Source organism: Cydia strobilella, chromosome 11, assembly GCF_947568885.1.
Source record: "Cydia strobilella chromosome 11, ilCydStro3.1, whole genome shotgun sequence".
Classification (NCBI taxonomy): Eukaryota; Metazoa; Arthropoda; class Insecta; order Lepidoptera; family Tortricidae; genus Cydia; species Cydia strobilella.
The window spans coordinates 7,922,728-7,939,799 of NC_086051.1; the positions used below are offsets into that span (position 1 = coordinate 7,922,728).

At 39.9% G+C, this 17,072-nt stretch overlaps 2 protein-coding genes across 4 annotated transcripts in view; one reads left to right on the forward strand and one right to left on the reverse strand.

Annotated features, from left to right (window-relative positions):
- Positions 1-11,692, reverse strand: part of LOC134745443 (uncharacterized protein K02A2.6-like) — a 43,900-nt gene extending 32,208 nt beyond the window's left edge. Inside the window, exons 1-2 of one of the 3 annotated variants that reach the window (XM_063679479.1) lie at positions 10,680-10,818; positions 7,414-10,308 (exon numbers count right to left, since the gene is read on the reverse strand). In XM_063679479.1, coding sequence (XP_063535549.1) covers positions 8,055-10,205 — 2,151 coding nt within the window. In that variant the 5' untranslated portion in view covers positions 10,206-10,308; positions 10,680-10,818 and the 3' untranslated portion in view covers positions 7,414-8,054. Of the gene's footprint in view, positions 1-7,413 lie in introns of those variants that run through there. The other 2 variants (XM_063679480.1, XR_010128178.1) reach the window with 2 other exon arrangements.
- Positions 1-17,072, forward strand: part of LOC134745458 (ADP-ribosylation factor-like protein 4C) — an 80,663-nt gene that overhangs the window by 16,095 nt on the left and 47,496 nt on the right. The gene's annotated exons all lie outside the window — the stretch shown is intronic.

Genomic DNA, 17,072 nt, shown 5'->3' on the forward strand with positions numbered 1-17,072 from the left:
AATATACATATAGGATAGAGGAGTACTGTCATAGTAAATTTTGTAGCCACAGTAAATTCACTGCACATATCGACACACGATTAAAACTAAAAATGGAGATGGTTAAAAATACCATAAAATGTATTTATATATGGATAAATGATTGCATTTATTATTTTTATATGATTTTGACCCTTGTTCTTTCACTGATATGCGTTAAAATTGTTAAATAACAAACGAAACCGTCAACGCCATCTAGTCGAGAATAGGCCAAAGGTTGTAAAACGTGGTGGCGCCATCTGTTCGAGAATCAAATTTTCTTAATTTCCGAGGCACGTTTTTTCCTTAGACTGTATCCATCATATACGGAGTTGTATATATATAAATCTTTGGTACCTACCTTTACGTATCCTTATTAGTTTACACTGCTTTCCTAATTCGTTGTGCTGACAGTTCCCTCATTGCTTATGATCTTCAAACCTCATATGTCTCTTACAGTTACGTTCAAAATTATACTCTATTCCTTGGTCATTAAAGATCTCTTTTTTTAGTTGTATAATCGATAAAAATAAGAGGCCGCGTAAGTTACGGGTCGTTGTTATGAGAGCGCTGGCGTGGGACTGTGCCGTTCACTTGCAGTGCGTGGGCGCACTTAAGCTTTATTAAAAATCGTTTTGTTCCTGAATTATTACAATGCGGTGTTTCTGATGTCGATCGCAGTTGACTGTCTTAAATAAAAGCGGTAATCTATTTTTGATACAGACATTGCAAACCCACCTTAATAGTTTAACAGAAGCCCATTGTATGCTTTACAATGTGTGGCCTGTAATAGGAGCAAAAAATTAAACTGTAGGCTATACTCCTCAAACTGACCAACTTTTGTTCAGGGACTTTTAAAAATAATGAAGACTTTAGACTTCGTAATTTTCATACAAAATAAATATTATCTTCAATGTACGCCATTATCATTGTGATTGACGTTGCCTGACACTGTCACACCTTAAACATAACAAAATTCGCAATACATTGCGTCTTGGAAAAAACTTTAAAGTGTATTAAAAATCAAAACACAAGTTATTTTAAAAGTCGCTGAACAAATGTTGGTCGGTATGAGGAGTACAGCCTACAATTAAATTTATTGCTCCTATTACAGGCCACACATTGTATACAACCAACAATTAGCGTAGACACAATTTTTCAATTAATAGTGAATCAGTACCTACAACATCTAAAACCTTTTATACAGAGTGGAAAAAATTAATGAGCCCTGGAGGGAAAGTACAGAATAACTAATTCGCATGACTACGGATAGAACAGCGTATAGGCATAAGGTCGCCAACCTCTGGGATGGAGAAGGCACTTGAAAAAGAAGAGGAGGGAAAGTGCCTTAAAACTTTAAGTGAGCTCATTTTTACTCAAAGGAAACATTTTTTTATTTTTAAAAAGAAACTAATTTTTCATTTTTTTAGGGTCCATACCCAAAGGGTAACAACGGGACCCTATTACAAAGACTCCGCTGTCCGTCCGTCTGTCTGTCTGTCTGTCTGTCATCAGCCTGTATCTCATGAACCGTGATAGCTAGACAGTTTAAATTTTCAGATGATGTATTTCTGTTGCCGCTATAACAACAAATACTAAAAAAAGCCATACAAAAAAACGTGATTTTTTGCCGTTTTTTGCGTAGTAGTACGGAACCCTTCGTGCGCGAGTCCGACTCGCACTTAGCCGGTTTTTTATTTTATTTCGCTTGTCTAAAAATATTCTCGAGTACTAAATATTCGATATTATGAATATTTTGTACGACAGACGAAGACGAGAAATGTTATCATTAACATTAACTGTATTGACTAGTCTTTGATTGCAGTTTTGTTTCTTTTGAAAAATTAAAGAATGTTCTCTTTAAGTAAAATGAGCTAACTTAAGGTTTTAAGGCACTTTCCCTCCAGGGCCCATAATTTTTTTCCACACTATTGTCATATCATCCAAAACTCCTAATTTAAATTTTAAATTATTTTTTCGAAAGTAAAATGATCTTAACACCTATCTATAAAAGTAATAAAACTCAGATCGTTTACTAAAAGTAAGAACCAATAAAAAGGCAGTTTTTCTCATAAATATAGAAGTAGCTACAACCCTCTATCCTCCAGACTAGGCTGGATCAATGGCTCGTAACAAGGACTAAAATAGGTCAGGACTTTGACCCGCGTAGGTGTAATAGTTTCACATATATAATGCGTTAGTGAGGTAATAATCCCGTGTTTCTAAAACGGTCTGTGACTCCATAAACTTCTCTTGTACATACAGCTTTTTAAAATTCTGCCCCAGAATACTTTTTGAAGAAATATTTATGTACCTAGATTAGTTGTGATGATGACCCACCTGCAGGTATTAATTGTCTTAAACATTCTTTAAAATAAATATATTACTTGTCTTGAACTCTTATTGAGAGTGATTACGATTACGCAAGATATAATTACGTTTTCGGTAATATACTGTAACAGCGAAGGAACAGAAGCAATTTAAACAAGATACCAAATAGGTGATATGCAACCTATTATGTCTTGAGAGACGGGAATAAAGTTTTTTACTACCCCAATCTTCGCGCGGTTTGTTTTGCACTTATCGTATGCTCATTTTTAAATTACCACCCTCGAAGTAACAAATAAGTTGATGAAGCCACAGCCAAGTTCATTAATAATAAGTGAGTGTAATGAATAAGTTATGGTTGGAAGTTTAGTTATTATTCGCCGCTGCTCACCGGCAGTCACGTACAAGCACACCCGTGTTGACTCTTGACTTTATTATTTCTGTCCATTCACAAAAGACCAATACAATTAGTTTATTTAAATAGGGTTCATTAGTAAGCCAGCGACATAGCTACTTTACGCATTAGGTTGTAACGTATGAAAAGGTATAAATACTATAAATCTGCTCATTTCTAGACCACAGGCTAGTTATTTTTATGTTACGCGTGTATAAAAATCAGCAAACCGACTTATAAAACATGCATATTGTCCTATATTTAGAGCATCACTGCGCAATGTTGCAGATATTTTTACCTTATAAGCTTGAAACTTCTTATGTAGGTAGTCATAAGTGCCATAACAAATAGACATGAACTCGCATTCAATACAAACCAATAACTAAGTAGAAATTGACCACCGCCGTCACTTTAAGACATTACAAAAAATACATTTATATGTAAGCGCGAGAATGACGCGTAAATTATCCCATATATGTAGATTAACCAAGAAACGAGGCCCGAGGGATGAATCTACATCTCTATCATCTAACTCCAACGTATTTGATTTTCGACTATCCACATATTCTGGTACCTACAGTGATTAGATTCCCACACGCGAACCATAGCGTGCGTCATTTAATTTCCACATCATGCTTATTCGTTGCATCTAATGACCCTTAATAATCAAAAATCTCTCGAAACACTAGTATGTATATAATACGTGAGTTGTAATTCTGCGTATCATCGAATCCGACAAGTTAATTTTAGTGTGTTTCGGACTACTCACTTTTTGCACTTGGATAGCCGCTGTTTATCCATGATACATAATACACCTTGGGGTTTAATTTAACTTCCATTCTCTTGCGATTTATCTACCTCCCTAATGTACTTATATACCGTCTTATGTGGCTTTTGAGAATAAACACAATAACAATAACAGAAGCAAAGTACCTGCTTTGCTCTCGATACATAATCCTCCTGAATTCCGCTGCAATTTAGTTTTGTCATGTACGGAACCTTAACATGTATGTGGCATTAGGCAGTTACTCCTGGTCACATAACCTACATGTTTCTTACAGAATAATTGCCGTGACCATTAACATTCCTCCGCCGCTAACGTGACTTTCTCAAGTGGGTTGGGTTACTCTAAAAATATGGGAGTCACGAATTGTATGTGCTTTTTGAAATGCCATCCTTAACGCTCCTATCACAAATTACAAACAGTTAACACTTGCTATTTGATCTCTGACTGTTCTTAATTTTTTTTTAGTAATACTAGAAAATATAGGAAAATATATTCCTAGTTGTTTTGCGTCCTCTAACAATTTTGATTTACTCGTAGAACACGAGCTTTGACTTCCAGATCACGTAGTGATCAATACGTTCTGCAAACTGAGACACGTGTATTCGAAAATCCGAATTAACTAAACGTAAACTAGCATTACCATAATCCTACTTGCGCCGCCCATATTCAAATACAGGCTGGAAATGCCTAAAGCGGCTTTCCTAAACACACAGTGCCGTCTGTCAGCCCTTTACGACAAGTAATTAAGATCACCGCCAATGGAATATATGAAGGAAACTGATGCTTCATTCTCTATTCAGGTGTCAACGGCTCGCATCCTAACAAAGGGTTATTGATCTAGAAACATAAAGGGTTCTTTTCTGGGCATTGTCTTAAACGGACGCGTTTGTGGATGAAACAGGCAGAGCGACCAGAGCGTGCACAAGTGCCTGGCCAGACGGTAATAGCTCCACTCGATGTATTTTAGAAACGATATTGCTTTCTTGCACAATCGAGATCGTAATTTGATGCTACGAGTATTTTTACGTCGCTGAGAGTCATAACGATCAAGTAATAATGTTTTGGCCTTTTAGGCAGGTAGGTATTACGGTTTTGCGACCATTTTTTGCAAGAGTACCTGCAATAGAAGTTCAATCCAGCGTAGCTGCCATTGAAAATTTAAACTCGCAAAAAGTTCTTCTTTTAATCTAACCAATTTACACGTGGAAAGTCGACACAATTTTTGCTAATATTTTGTAGCGTTAAATAAAATTCAAATAAGAAAAACGGAAAGTTCCCCTGAGAGCCAAGACAAAATTAAATAACAAGAAAACATGCGGCGAAGATAATAAATGCTGCTTTCTTCCGTTTCTTATTTATTTTCCCGGCGATAAGTACATGTAGGCATAATTTAGTCAGCGCGGCTGTTAGTTGTGGTAATAACGAAATGAGTAAAAATATCATGAAGAATGATGCCAGTGACATTGATCTAAAACTAGTACGAGGGTCGATATTTATACATTCACACCCACAACACCGCGCTGAGCCATCGCTATACCTTCTCGCGAAGCAAGAATTTTCTATTTTGATGTTTTATGGCACGTTAAATGGGAATTCCAGGATTTTGTCATTGTATAATTTAAAGGTCTTTTCAAGCTCGACCACACGTATTAGTCGATCAGAGTTGGTGTCAATATTTTTCACAAAACATTAAATTTCTTCAATTTTACCTTATTTGATTGACTGAAATATACAGTACCTAATCAATTAAGTCGGTCTGCGTCGTAGAATCATCGTAAAAGACCCATAAATTCCTCAATTTCCACGTGCTTCTGATGTCGGCTTTCATCGGCTTCAATTCCACAGCTGTGACTGTAAGGAAGCATTATGCCACAGTTATGTTTTACTGTAAGACATGATGGCGTGAGATTGCATCGCTCGTGGAGACATGCCAGATCATCCATCTCGGCCTACGATTACTTAGGTTATGGATACACTGCGAGCGTCTCGGGTAAATTTTCATAAGTGAAAGTTTTGGCAGTAATAAAAGAGCGTTAGAGATAAAATTAAATGTAAAAACAAAACAGTATTTAAAAAACATGCGCCGAAAAGCTGCAAATATTTGTGTACGAATTACTGTTATTTGTACCCAAAAAAATCTACAATATTTTTCACCACAAATGCTCTCATTTTCACTAATTAAATCAGCGCCATTTGGCCTGATTTTTTACACAAATACAAGCAGTTGCGTGCCATGTGTGGTCGGAACCTTACGCACAACAGTTGCATCTGGACAGTTGGCGCGCGCTAAAACTGTCACGGCAGACGCTGCGTTTCACTTTGCTTTCTTTGTTTTTCCTCTTCCCTGAAACATTTCTGTATAGGTACTAGTGCACACTGATTATAAACCACGTACTTGCTTTTTTTAAAGCGAGTAATTAAGTGACTAGTCTCTGTTCTATTGTTAGAAATACTTTAGAAATCGACGTTGAAATGCCATAATCATATCTATCACCTTTAGACGTCATCTCGTCGAACAATGTCTATTCTTTCCGCGATAATCTATTACAATAACACTATCGTGTAACGTGTTATCGTAGATGGTATCGCAGAAGTAACAAGTGTGCGAACTCGAAGCCCGGGTTGGGGACGTATGACTCGATAATTTTTACCTTTCTAGTCTAGTCCTAGTCTTTAAACTTTATTTCTAATTCCCAATTAGAAAGTATAGCAAACAAATATTAGCTCTCCAACTTTTTATATCACTCGACACTTCAAAGATTACAGGGGAAAATTTATGGATCATCATCATAACGGGAACGACTTTAATTTTCAATGTAGAATATTCATCATTTTGATAAATAAATACTAAGTAAGAAAGTCAAATATTATATATTGAAATGAAAACAGTTCAGTAGGTTATGTAATTTGACCCTTATCCGCAAACCTATCTCGGTTGTCGCTACAACCTCTTATTGCTCGCTACTTTTACAACACCAATAAACAGTAGAGAGGTCCTTAGGGCGCGCATACTCGACGAAATGATATTTTCCGTATTTTCGACCCTTTGAACCCACCCCTCTTAAGAGTTTGGAGGTGTGAGAACTTCGGTCCCTTTTAAGCCCGTCACAGACGGAGTGATAGTATACCAAAAGATATCTTATAGCAAGGTATCTTACGATATATTTTACGTGCTATTTATTTGATAGAGCATACACACACGAAGCTATAATATATATTTTGGTATATTACGATATCTTATAGCAAGGCATCTTAAGATACCTACCTTAAAATGTTACTGTAATATACTGAGGGACTAGGTGGCGGATAGGTATAGCTCAATAATAGGCACCTTACTATTCGAGCGTTTATTCCGGACTGAGTAGGTACAAGTCTTTTGACACACGTCAATCGTTGTCTATATCTACCTACATACATCACACTTCTCCACACTTAATTAATACTAAGAGGTAGCATCACAAATGTGTACATACTTATAAACTTAATTCTACTAAACTTCAATAAATTGTAAATCAGGTAGATGCATTCTGTAGATTACATACCCATACGTATACGAGTACACCGTGTTAACGGGAGGACCCGTTCGTCTAACAATAACCAACCTTTATGAGTTTAATTATGGATCTTATGTTCAAGAAGTACGATTCAGAATGGTTTAATTATTCGTAGACGTAACCTTATCCATAAATGCTACGTATGTGAGTTTATTGTATTTTAACCCAAACAATATATTTCTACCCGGATGTCACATAATGTAACATAGCTTATATTTACTTACATTGCATTACTAAGTTAAATTCCGTTATACAATACTACAGCAAATGTTTTATTTACACTTAAGCAATGGGAATTTACTATTATTAATAATTTATTACTACTATTAAACCTATTTAACCCATATAAGTATCTACTCGTGCTTATACTTTATATGATGGCTTTTTCAATCTACATTCTCTAAGGGGCCGCGACCGGGCCGGTACAAGGGGGGTCGTCGGCTGATCAAGTTGCTCATTACCACTCCCCGGATCCTTTCCGGGCGTGGAATAGCATTCTAGGCCCACTTCCTCCCCTTCCGCCATACTTCGCGCCGGCGAAGCATCGAACAACGGCGTCGAGGGTCCCGCCGTCTGGCTCCTGAGCCCACTGGTACTCGCTCGCGGCGTTATCGGCTCAACCCTGGGTTCCGGTGGCAAATTTGGGAATGGGTTCGTGGCCATTGTCTCACTACTTTCCTCGCTACTTTTTGGACAGACTATAGAACCCCTCGCTCTCCGTTTTAATTGGTCGATATGGCGGTGAATAATGTTACCCTGACAATCGGTTATGTTATAATCCGTATCACCTAAAACCTCTGACACCTTACCCGGTTGCCATTTATCTCCTTTGAGATATTTACGATACCAAACGTCCTCACCTATTTCCACCTTCCGTTCCGACCCTCCTGCCAAGCGAGTTTGCCGCTGTTGATTTTTAGCTACCTTCAAACTTACATCCGGTTTTAACAAATCTAAACGCGTTCGCAATTGCCTACCGGTCATGAGCATCGCGGGGCTCTCGCCTGTGGAACTGTGCGCCGTATTGCGATAATAAATTAAATATGTGTTGATGGCGTTTAGAATGTCGTTTTTTTCTATAACTGCTTTTTTTTATAACTTGCTTAATTACTTTAACCGAATTTTCTGACGCCCCATTAGAGGCCGGGTGATAAGGAGCCGTAAAAATATGTTCTACGCCGTCTAAGGCTAAAAAATTCGAAAACTCTGTGCTCGTAAACGGCGGGCCGTTATCGCTTATCAATTGTTTAGGTATTCCCCATCTAGCCCATAATTCGGTTAATTTTTCAATGGTTGTAACGGCGGCCGTGCTGGGAACCTGGAATACTTCGACCCATTTCGACATGGCGTCCACTACTATTAAATAAGTTTTTCCGTGGAAAGGGCCCAAGAAATCCACATGTACCCGAGTCCATGCTCGCGTTGGCCACGGCCAGCAGCGCGGCGTGTGCCGCGGCGGGGCGCTCGCTACCGCGGCGCACGGCGCGCACTCGCGACACGCCGCCTCCACCGCCTCGTCGAGGCCCGGCCACCACACATAGCTACGGGCCAACGCCTTGGTCTTAACTATACCCATGTGTGGTTCATGTAGAATTCTTAAAACCTTATCGCGGCACTTCTCCGGTATTACTACCCGGTGCCCCCACATAACACATCCGAGCTCGTCATATAATTCTGACTTTCGGTTAAAATATGGTTTCAACGTATCAAAATCACAACTATCCGACCAACCCTCGCGAATAAAAGTTAACACTCTAGCCAAAACTGGATCGCGCATAGTGTAATACTTTATCTTATTATAATCTAACAGCAACGCGTCTTGCGCGAAATGGAGATATGTTTGCTCGGGAATCGCATCACCTAAATTGTTCCGCGTCTCATTGGCATTCGGTAATCTAGACAACCCGTCTGCACAGTTATCCTTCGTATTCACATATTCAATTTCGTAGTCATAAGCTGATAATATTATTGCCCACCGCTGCATCCTGCTAGCTGTCATGGTCGGTATACCCGTATGTGGTCCAAATATTGATACTAGTGGTTTATGATCTGTGCGCAATGTGAAATGACGTCCGTAAAGGTACTGGTGGAATTTCTTTACACAAAAAATAATACCTAAGGCTTCGCGGTGTATCTGCGAATAATTCTCCTCCGCGCTGTTTAAAGTACGAGATGCGTATGCGACCGGGCGTTCGCCGTCCGGCCCAATCTGGGTCAAAACCGCCGCCACCCCCCGTGGTGACGCGTCACAAGTTGCTATCAAACGTTTACTTGGATCATAATGCCTTAATACTTTTGCGCCCGCCAACAATTGTTTGACTTGCGCGAAAGATTCCCCGCACTCCTTGCTCCAGTGCCACTCCGCCTCCTTTTTTAATAGTTTATAAAGAGGCGACAATATTAAACTGAGATTTTTAATAAACCTACCGAAAAAATTTACTGTCCCTAAAAACGACCTTAACTCGGATACGTTACGAGGTTGTGACATTTGCAGAATCGCCTTTATCTTTGTTGTATCTGGTTTGATGCCCTCCCTGGAAACTACATACCCTAAGTATATCACTTCCTTAGCCAAAAAAACGCATTTATTTTTCCTTAACTTCAATCCGTTAGTAAGTAGACGTTGAAAAACCGCTTCTAAAGCCTGTAGATGTTCCGTTTTAGTTTGCCCCCCTATAATAACATCGTCTAAAAATATTTGTACATTAGGTATGTTACCCAATAAATTTATCATAATACGCTGAAATATCCCTACACTAGATGATAGGCCGTACACCAGTCTATTATACTGAAACAACCCTCGGTGGGTGTTTATAACCGTATAACGTTTAGACTCGTCCAATTCAATTTGGTTGTACGCTTGTGAAAGATCAATTTTACTATAGTACATATTGCCATTTAAATTTACCAGAACATCTTCTATTTTAGGGAGAGGATACCGGTCGACCAACAAATACGGGTTTAAAGTAGCTTTATAGTCTGCACAAATTCTAAGGGAGCCATCCGGCTTATTAATAGGTACCAGTGGGGATGCCCAGTCCGAGCAGTCGACGGGCTCGATGACGCCGGCGCTCAGCATGGCGTCCAGTTCGGTGTCCACTCGCTCGCGCAGCGCGTACGGCATCGGGCGTGCGCGATGGAACACCGGTGCTGCGCCCTCCCGCACCCTCAAGGTCGCCTTGCCGCCCTTGTACCGCCCCAGTCCGTCGCTGAACAACGCCTCATATCTGCCGAGCAAATTCACAATGTCTTGTTTACCTTGTCCGCTAGTCTCATCTATTACGTAATTACATCTTAACTTAGGTATTTTAATATTTAGTTCGACCAACCACCGCCTGCCCAACAAAGAAGTCGAGCCCCCCTCAATAATAAACAACTCCAATTGTTTACTGCACTCATTGTAGGTCACTATGGGTCTAATGACACCTAAAGGCCTAATTGGGGGCCCAGTGTAGTAATTGAACACAGTTTTATCAGTTTCTATATTTATATGGGAAAAATATCGGTCATATGTGGCCTTACTGATACACGAAATCGCCGTACCCGTATCTACTTCCATATTAATAACTGTATTGTCTATACATATCGGTAAACTCACCGCCGGGTAGTTATTTAAACATAGATGATGTAATTCTTCCTCGATGTCTCCGCCGTAATCCTCACTCGGTTCGTGATCGGCCACCCCAAAATGCATGGCACTCCGCGCCGGCGCCGCCGCCGCTGCCCCTCCGCGCCGGGCCGGCGCCCGCGCTCCGACACGGCCCGCGGTTCCCGGTGCCGCGCCCCAGTTCGGACACACCCGCCGCAAGTGGCCTGTGCGCTGACATTTGCTGCACACATAGTCCTGGAACTTGCAATCCGCGTAATTATGACTGCGCGCGCCACAGGCCTCGCAGTGCCTCTCTTGGCGGCCATTAAAATTTGCGTTTCGCCGCTGTTGCGTAACTACAGGCGCCCGCGATTGTCCTCCGCTGAATGTACTCGATCTCGCCCGACTCGCAAACATAACCGCCTGCGCATCTCCCGTCCCGCTCGAACCCGTTACCTTTGACTGCTCCACTAACGCTGCGTCCCTCTCTGCTGCCTCCAATGATGTTGCAAGTTTGACTGCAGATGCGAAGGTTATGTCGTCGTCCTCCGCAAAAAGCCGTTGCCTAATTAAATCGCTACTTAAGCCACATATGAATTGATCCCTTAGATTTCCATTTAATTCTGAGGCAAATTTACAATGCTTGGACAGCTTTTTCAACTCCGCCACATACGTAGATACATTTTCACCGCCATTTTGCCGCCTTTGTCGAAACCGGTATCTTTCCGCTAGCGACGACGGTGTTGGCTGCAAATGATTTGACATTAATGCCTTTATTTTAGCTAAGGTTAGGTCCGATGGCTTTGTAGGACTGGCCAAGTTCTCCAGAAGCTCATACGCCTCATCTCCCATCGCTGCAATCAATACTGGCACTTTCATTTCGTCTTGCACTTTGTTGACCTTGTAGTACATTTCCACTCGATCCATGTACGATGACCACGCGCCATTGCTGACGTTAAATTCGTGTAGCTTGCCGATAGACATATTTACTGCTTACTGCACACGCGAAATTTAATGATCACTGCCTGTCGCCACTGTAATATACTGAGGGACTAGGTGGCGGATAGGTATAGCTCAATAATAGGCACCTTACTATTCGAGCGTTTATTCCGGACTGAGTAGGTACAAGTCTTTTGACACACGTCAATCGTTGTCTATATCTACCTACATACATCACAGTTACAACTCGGTATATATATTACAATCTATTTTGGTATATTTCGTCTCTAATTAAATTAATAATTAATAATCTAATTTGTTCTTAGGGTATATTTCGGCTCTATCACAATGTAGGTGCTGGACAGAGAGCGATATATATTTTGGTATCGTCGTCGTGTGTGGTGCTTAGCTATAGTTTAAGATATATTTCGGTATATTAATGTATATCGCTGTATTATCGCTGCGTCTGTGACGGGCTTTATACCTCAAACATGTCGCTTTTATACGTAATGGATAAAGATGCTTCTAAGTCAGATTATGTCAACAAAATCTCATGCTTAAACTAGTCTGAGTAAAATATGCTGGGTGCCATAATCGAACGCGTGTTCATGGACCGAAAAATTATTGTAGGGGAGTGGAGCTACAGTCGTGTGTCATAAAAAACAGACCCTTCCCAATAGGAGAAAACTGCGAAATCGCATCTGTCAACACTGAGCTGTACTGTGTATTTAATAAATTTAATAGGAATGACCCATCTTCTTGTGTGTTCAAAATAAATACTACACAAACACACAAAACCCATTATGAATTTCGAATTCTGTACGAAAGACTAGGTAACGTATTTTTCATCACACTTGCTCGAAAAAGACCTTATTTCATGCAGGTGTACTGAAGGACAAAGGCCTATATTGTTCCCGCGGGAGTTAAGGATTCTGCAAAAAAAGCTATCTCACGAGTGAGTTCGGAATACAAATATTACTTGTCGGGTATATTCTTCATAACGTCTTATCAAATCCATAATGTAGGTATAGTTACAGCTCGGTACCTAACCAATTCCAAGCTCGTACATTCCGTCAGTGAGTAAATCTAGCAATTTATTGGTTTCGATTTATTCTACTGCCGATTTTATTACCACAATATACAACGTATACCACGTTCAGGTTCGGAATTCAGAAACGAATGCGTAAAGTAACGAAATGAAGTTTTTTTTTCATAAATCGTAACATTATTTTTAAAAATCCATGAACAGTGAAAAAAGAAGACAATACATATCCAATTATAAGCATTGGGCAATAATGAACTAATGCAGGCTATTTACAGAATAAACAAAGGCATTCTGGCGTCACGTCCTATTTCGAATCAAAGCGAAACACCGTGCGTTCCAGTGGGCGTGACGCGCGTTTACAACTCACAATAAAATTACAACCGTTCGAATTGATTCGCAAAAATACTTACATCATACACAGAACATTAATTTTAGAACTATCTGTAAAATACGTTTCTTTAAATAATTAAATAAATAGTTCTCTCAGCCACATGCGTCTTCAAAACACAAACGTAATCCGCACAAGCATCGTCCTGACCTTATTCTACATTAACACTAATACAAAACATAATTTCTGCGACAAGCTTCGTCAAAAACAATCATAAACTAATGCCCATCCCCACCCTCAGCTCAACATCCATCAAAGCTGAACTCAATATACCTAATACCTACTAAGGCTACTAAAGTAATTTTAAATGTGCGACGTGGCGCGGGTAGGAAAATATGTCAGAATGAGAACCTTTTTCAATTTATTGCCATTTTTTATCCCGTAAACAACAACTTGTAGATTTATAATCTAATCTAATCGTTATTGGGAACTGTCAAATTTTTGTTCTAACTGACAGGCCGATATTGTCCGGCGGACTGATAATCAGCTAAAGCTAGTTAAATAAAGACATTCCACGCAATTATGAAAATACGCCGACAAACTTCAATGTCAGAATGCCTTGTAGACACAATTATATTAAAGAAAGCAGCGAAAAAATCTTTTTACCTAAGTGAAATATCTGCGAGATTAGGACCTTTGGAATGAATTGGCTTTGTTTTCGACGCCATCTAAGTTAAGTCCAAGCTAAGTAAAGACGACTACCTACGTAATGTTGTGAGGATTGCATTACTTTTTATTATAGAAAAGAAACTACTTAAAAGGTCAACGTTGTACATAGTACTTATGGGAGTAATAGGTGTATTTAATGTTATTGAAGTTTTCGCCCACAAAACAAGACAATACCTACCCAAATGTTATGTATACATGTATGTATATAGACTGGTATAAATGTAAAGGTTAAATAAATAGACAGTACCTACAGCAGCGGGAGGTAAATTTAATTTTCTTATTTACCTAAATTGCCATCATTGCGAATGCCTCGGTTGCAATTCCAAAAGAGACTCATTAGTTTGATCAAGCTTGATTGTGCTCCCAGCTACTGTACCCACAGACCCACACCCTGTACCTGTGTCCTGTCCTGTCCTGTACCTTCTTGCAATTCACCTCTAACAATCCATCATTACTCTGACCTCTAAATCCACAACATCTACGCGTAAAAGAAGGTCACGATATACTGGTATCCGTTAAGAATACCGTCCCAGAAACATTTAACGAGCACGGGGATCCCAGTAAAAACCAGTATAAGTGCGCTCTCCGGTTATTCTATGTTGTTACGAATCCCAATGACACAATACAGTGGTTGACTTAAGTACTACCTATACACGTCCAAGCTGGCGTAAGCACTGACAACAAACTGCCAGGATCCGGTCAATACCAGCATGAATGCGAACAATGGAAGCACCAAGGGAATCGAATTAGAACGGGTTAAGCTTCATTCAGTCAGGGAACAATAGAGTCGTATGTCGACTCCGTCCTGCTTATTCCACACACGTGCGAGGGAGACGGCGCTGCAGATTCATGAGATTTTCAATTGTTATGGAACCGAGCTGACTGTAAACAAAGGTTGCAGTGCAATACCCAGGCGCCATATTAGCGTCTAAATGTGGACTTGGTACATAAACGTAGCAACAAATGGGGCCGCTCATTCGGAAACGAATATTCAATACCAATGTAAACAGGTAATGCCTGTACGGTTTGGGTAGTCTTCAGGAGCGCTTCTCTTATAAGTAATTTATCCGAGTGCGAGTGCATCCGGACAATTAAAAACTTCCATTAAGAAGTTCCAGAAGTCGCATTTCTCTGTCAGATATGACTAAGAGGACTCGTGTCATTGCGCTTAGTGTCCGACCGAAACCGATATTTTTGCGAAACCGCGAAGTTTCGGTTTTGCTCTAGTTTCGTCCGAAACCGAACCCTCAGTCGAAGCATATTTATTTACGCAGAAACCTGCCGAAACCGAAACTTCACACTAACGTAAAAACATTTTGGGCCCGGCCGAAAGTTTTTTGGCCGCATCCGAACCCGCGAACGAAACATGATTTTTATGCCGATGCCGAAATTGAAATTGCGCTCCAGAGCGTGCATGTGCACACAACAAACATATCAGTGTACGATCGAACAAAACACATTGGGCAATAAGTACCTAATGTCGAGTAAAAATATCCCAATACGACTTTTTTAGGGTTCCGTACCTCAAAAGGAAAAAACGGAACCCTTATAGGATCACTCGTGCGTCTGTCTGTCTGTCCGTCTGTCACAGCCTATTTTCTCCGAAACTACTGGACCAATTCAGTTGAAATTTGGTACACGTATGTAAGTTTGTAACCCAAAGACGGACATGTAACGTAAACAAATTAATTTTAAACATGGGGACCACTTTTGGGGGGTAAATGAGAAAATTAAAAAATTAAGTTTTTAAAACTATATCGTGTTACATATCAAATGAAAGAGCTCATTGATAGAATTTTAAATATATTTTTTTTATAATTTTAGGAAAAACAATTTAGAAGTTATTCAAGAAAATAGGCAAAAAATGACCATTCCCCCCCTTTATCTCCGAAACTACTGGGTCTAAAATGTTAAAAAAATACACAAAATAGATCTTAACCTATAGATTACAGGAACACCTATTGAAATATGCAGTCAAGCGTGAGTCAGACTTAATTACTTAGTTTTTGATCCGACCCCTACGGGTTTTTTAAAGACATTTCACTCACGTTTCACATAAAAAATACATTGTTTTAATTGTGTTATGTACGGAACCCTTGGAACGCGAGTCCGACTCGCACTTGGCCGGTTTTTATCAGCCGATATTGTTGTTGGCGACTGTACCATATACAAACGTTAGTGTACTTACCTATACAAATTTATCTGCTTGAACAAATAATACGCTAGTAAATGAGTGTGAGCACTCTCACAAGTCTTAAAACTCATTGTCTGTTTAACTAAAGCATCAAAACATAAGTAATTTTCATCCGGTACGACAGAGCTGAGACATCTCTCTCACTTTGCAAAGTAAATTTTATAACGTGTAACATAGTCATAATTGTATTGACATTCTGTGTAGTGATAGGAAATATCCTTATTTAGCACTTTCGATCGTCTCCGGACCGGAGATATCTACGAGTACAGCCTAGGTTCAGGATATCCAATTATGTGAACTTCGTTCAGCAAGCTTGTTACACACAGAGAGGTTCGTTTACGTGAATTGGAGGATAGATTAAATTAAATCCTGCACCCGCGGTACTTGTGCACTGCCGACGACGGTACGGACACGCGGACTGCAATGTTATTAAGGATATGTATGTGTGAAGCACGTGGCGAGGGAAAATAATAGCGACACTGCGCGTAGTGCCCGAAATGTGATGTTAACTTTCGTGGAAATACATAGGCCTAATTTTAGGTACATGTGAATGAACACGAATACATGGAACACAGTGATTTTGAGAATTCAACAAATATGAGACTTGCTTTTAATATGTAATTATAATAAGCCTAGCCCGTGTAGACATTATGAATATATAAGTAAACAAATATAACCACGTGACTGTATAGAATCTACAACTGTAACAAAAACTTTGCTTTGGTTGGCTAAATTTGAGTATGTATTTCCGATCAACCGAGTGACCGAGTACTAACGAGGTTTTACAGATTCAGGATGTTTACAAAACGATGTAGATTTTTTTCCTGTTTACCGCACCTTTAGCTTTCCTGACTCGCGGCGTGAGCGGACAGCATAGATGGTATCACCACTTCCGGCCCGCAGTACAATAACCGTTGTACCGGAAGCTCGGCGCGTGCGCTCCTCGCCCGTCCACTTCTCTATCGCTCTTAGCATAAACCGTATGTATGTGTTCTCAAAAACTAGTTCGAATGTGAACCTTATTCTAATACGACAAGGTATAAAATTGAATGAACCGCTTCCCGCTCGTGCATCACACCCAAATATCTACTCTCACTCCTGCCACTCAGGGGCTCTCGGTGTGCGAATGATTTGGCAGTAGAATAGACATAAAGATATAAGTATAAA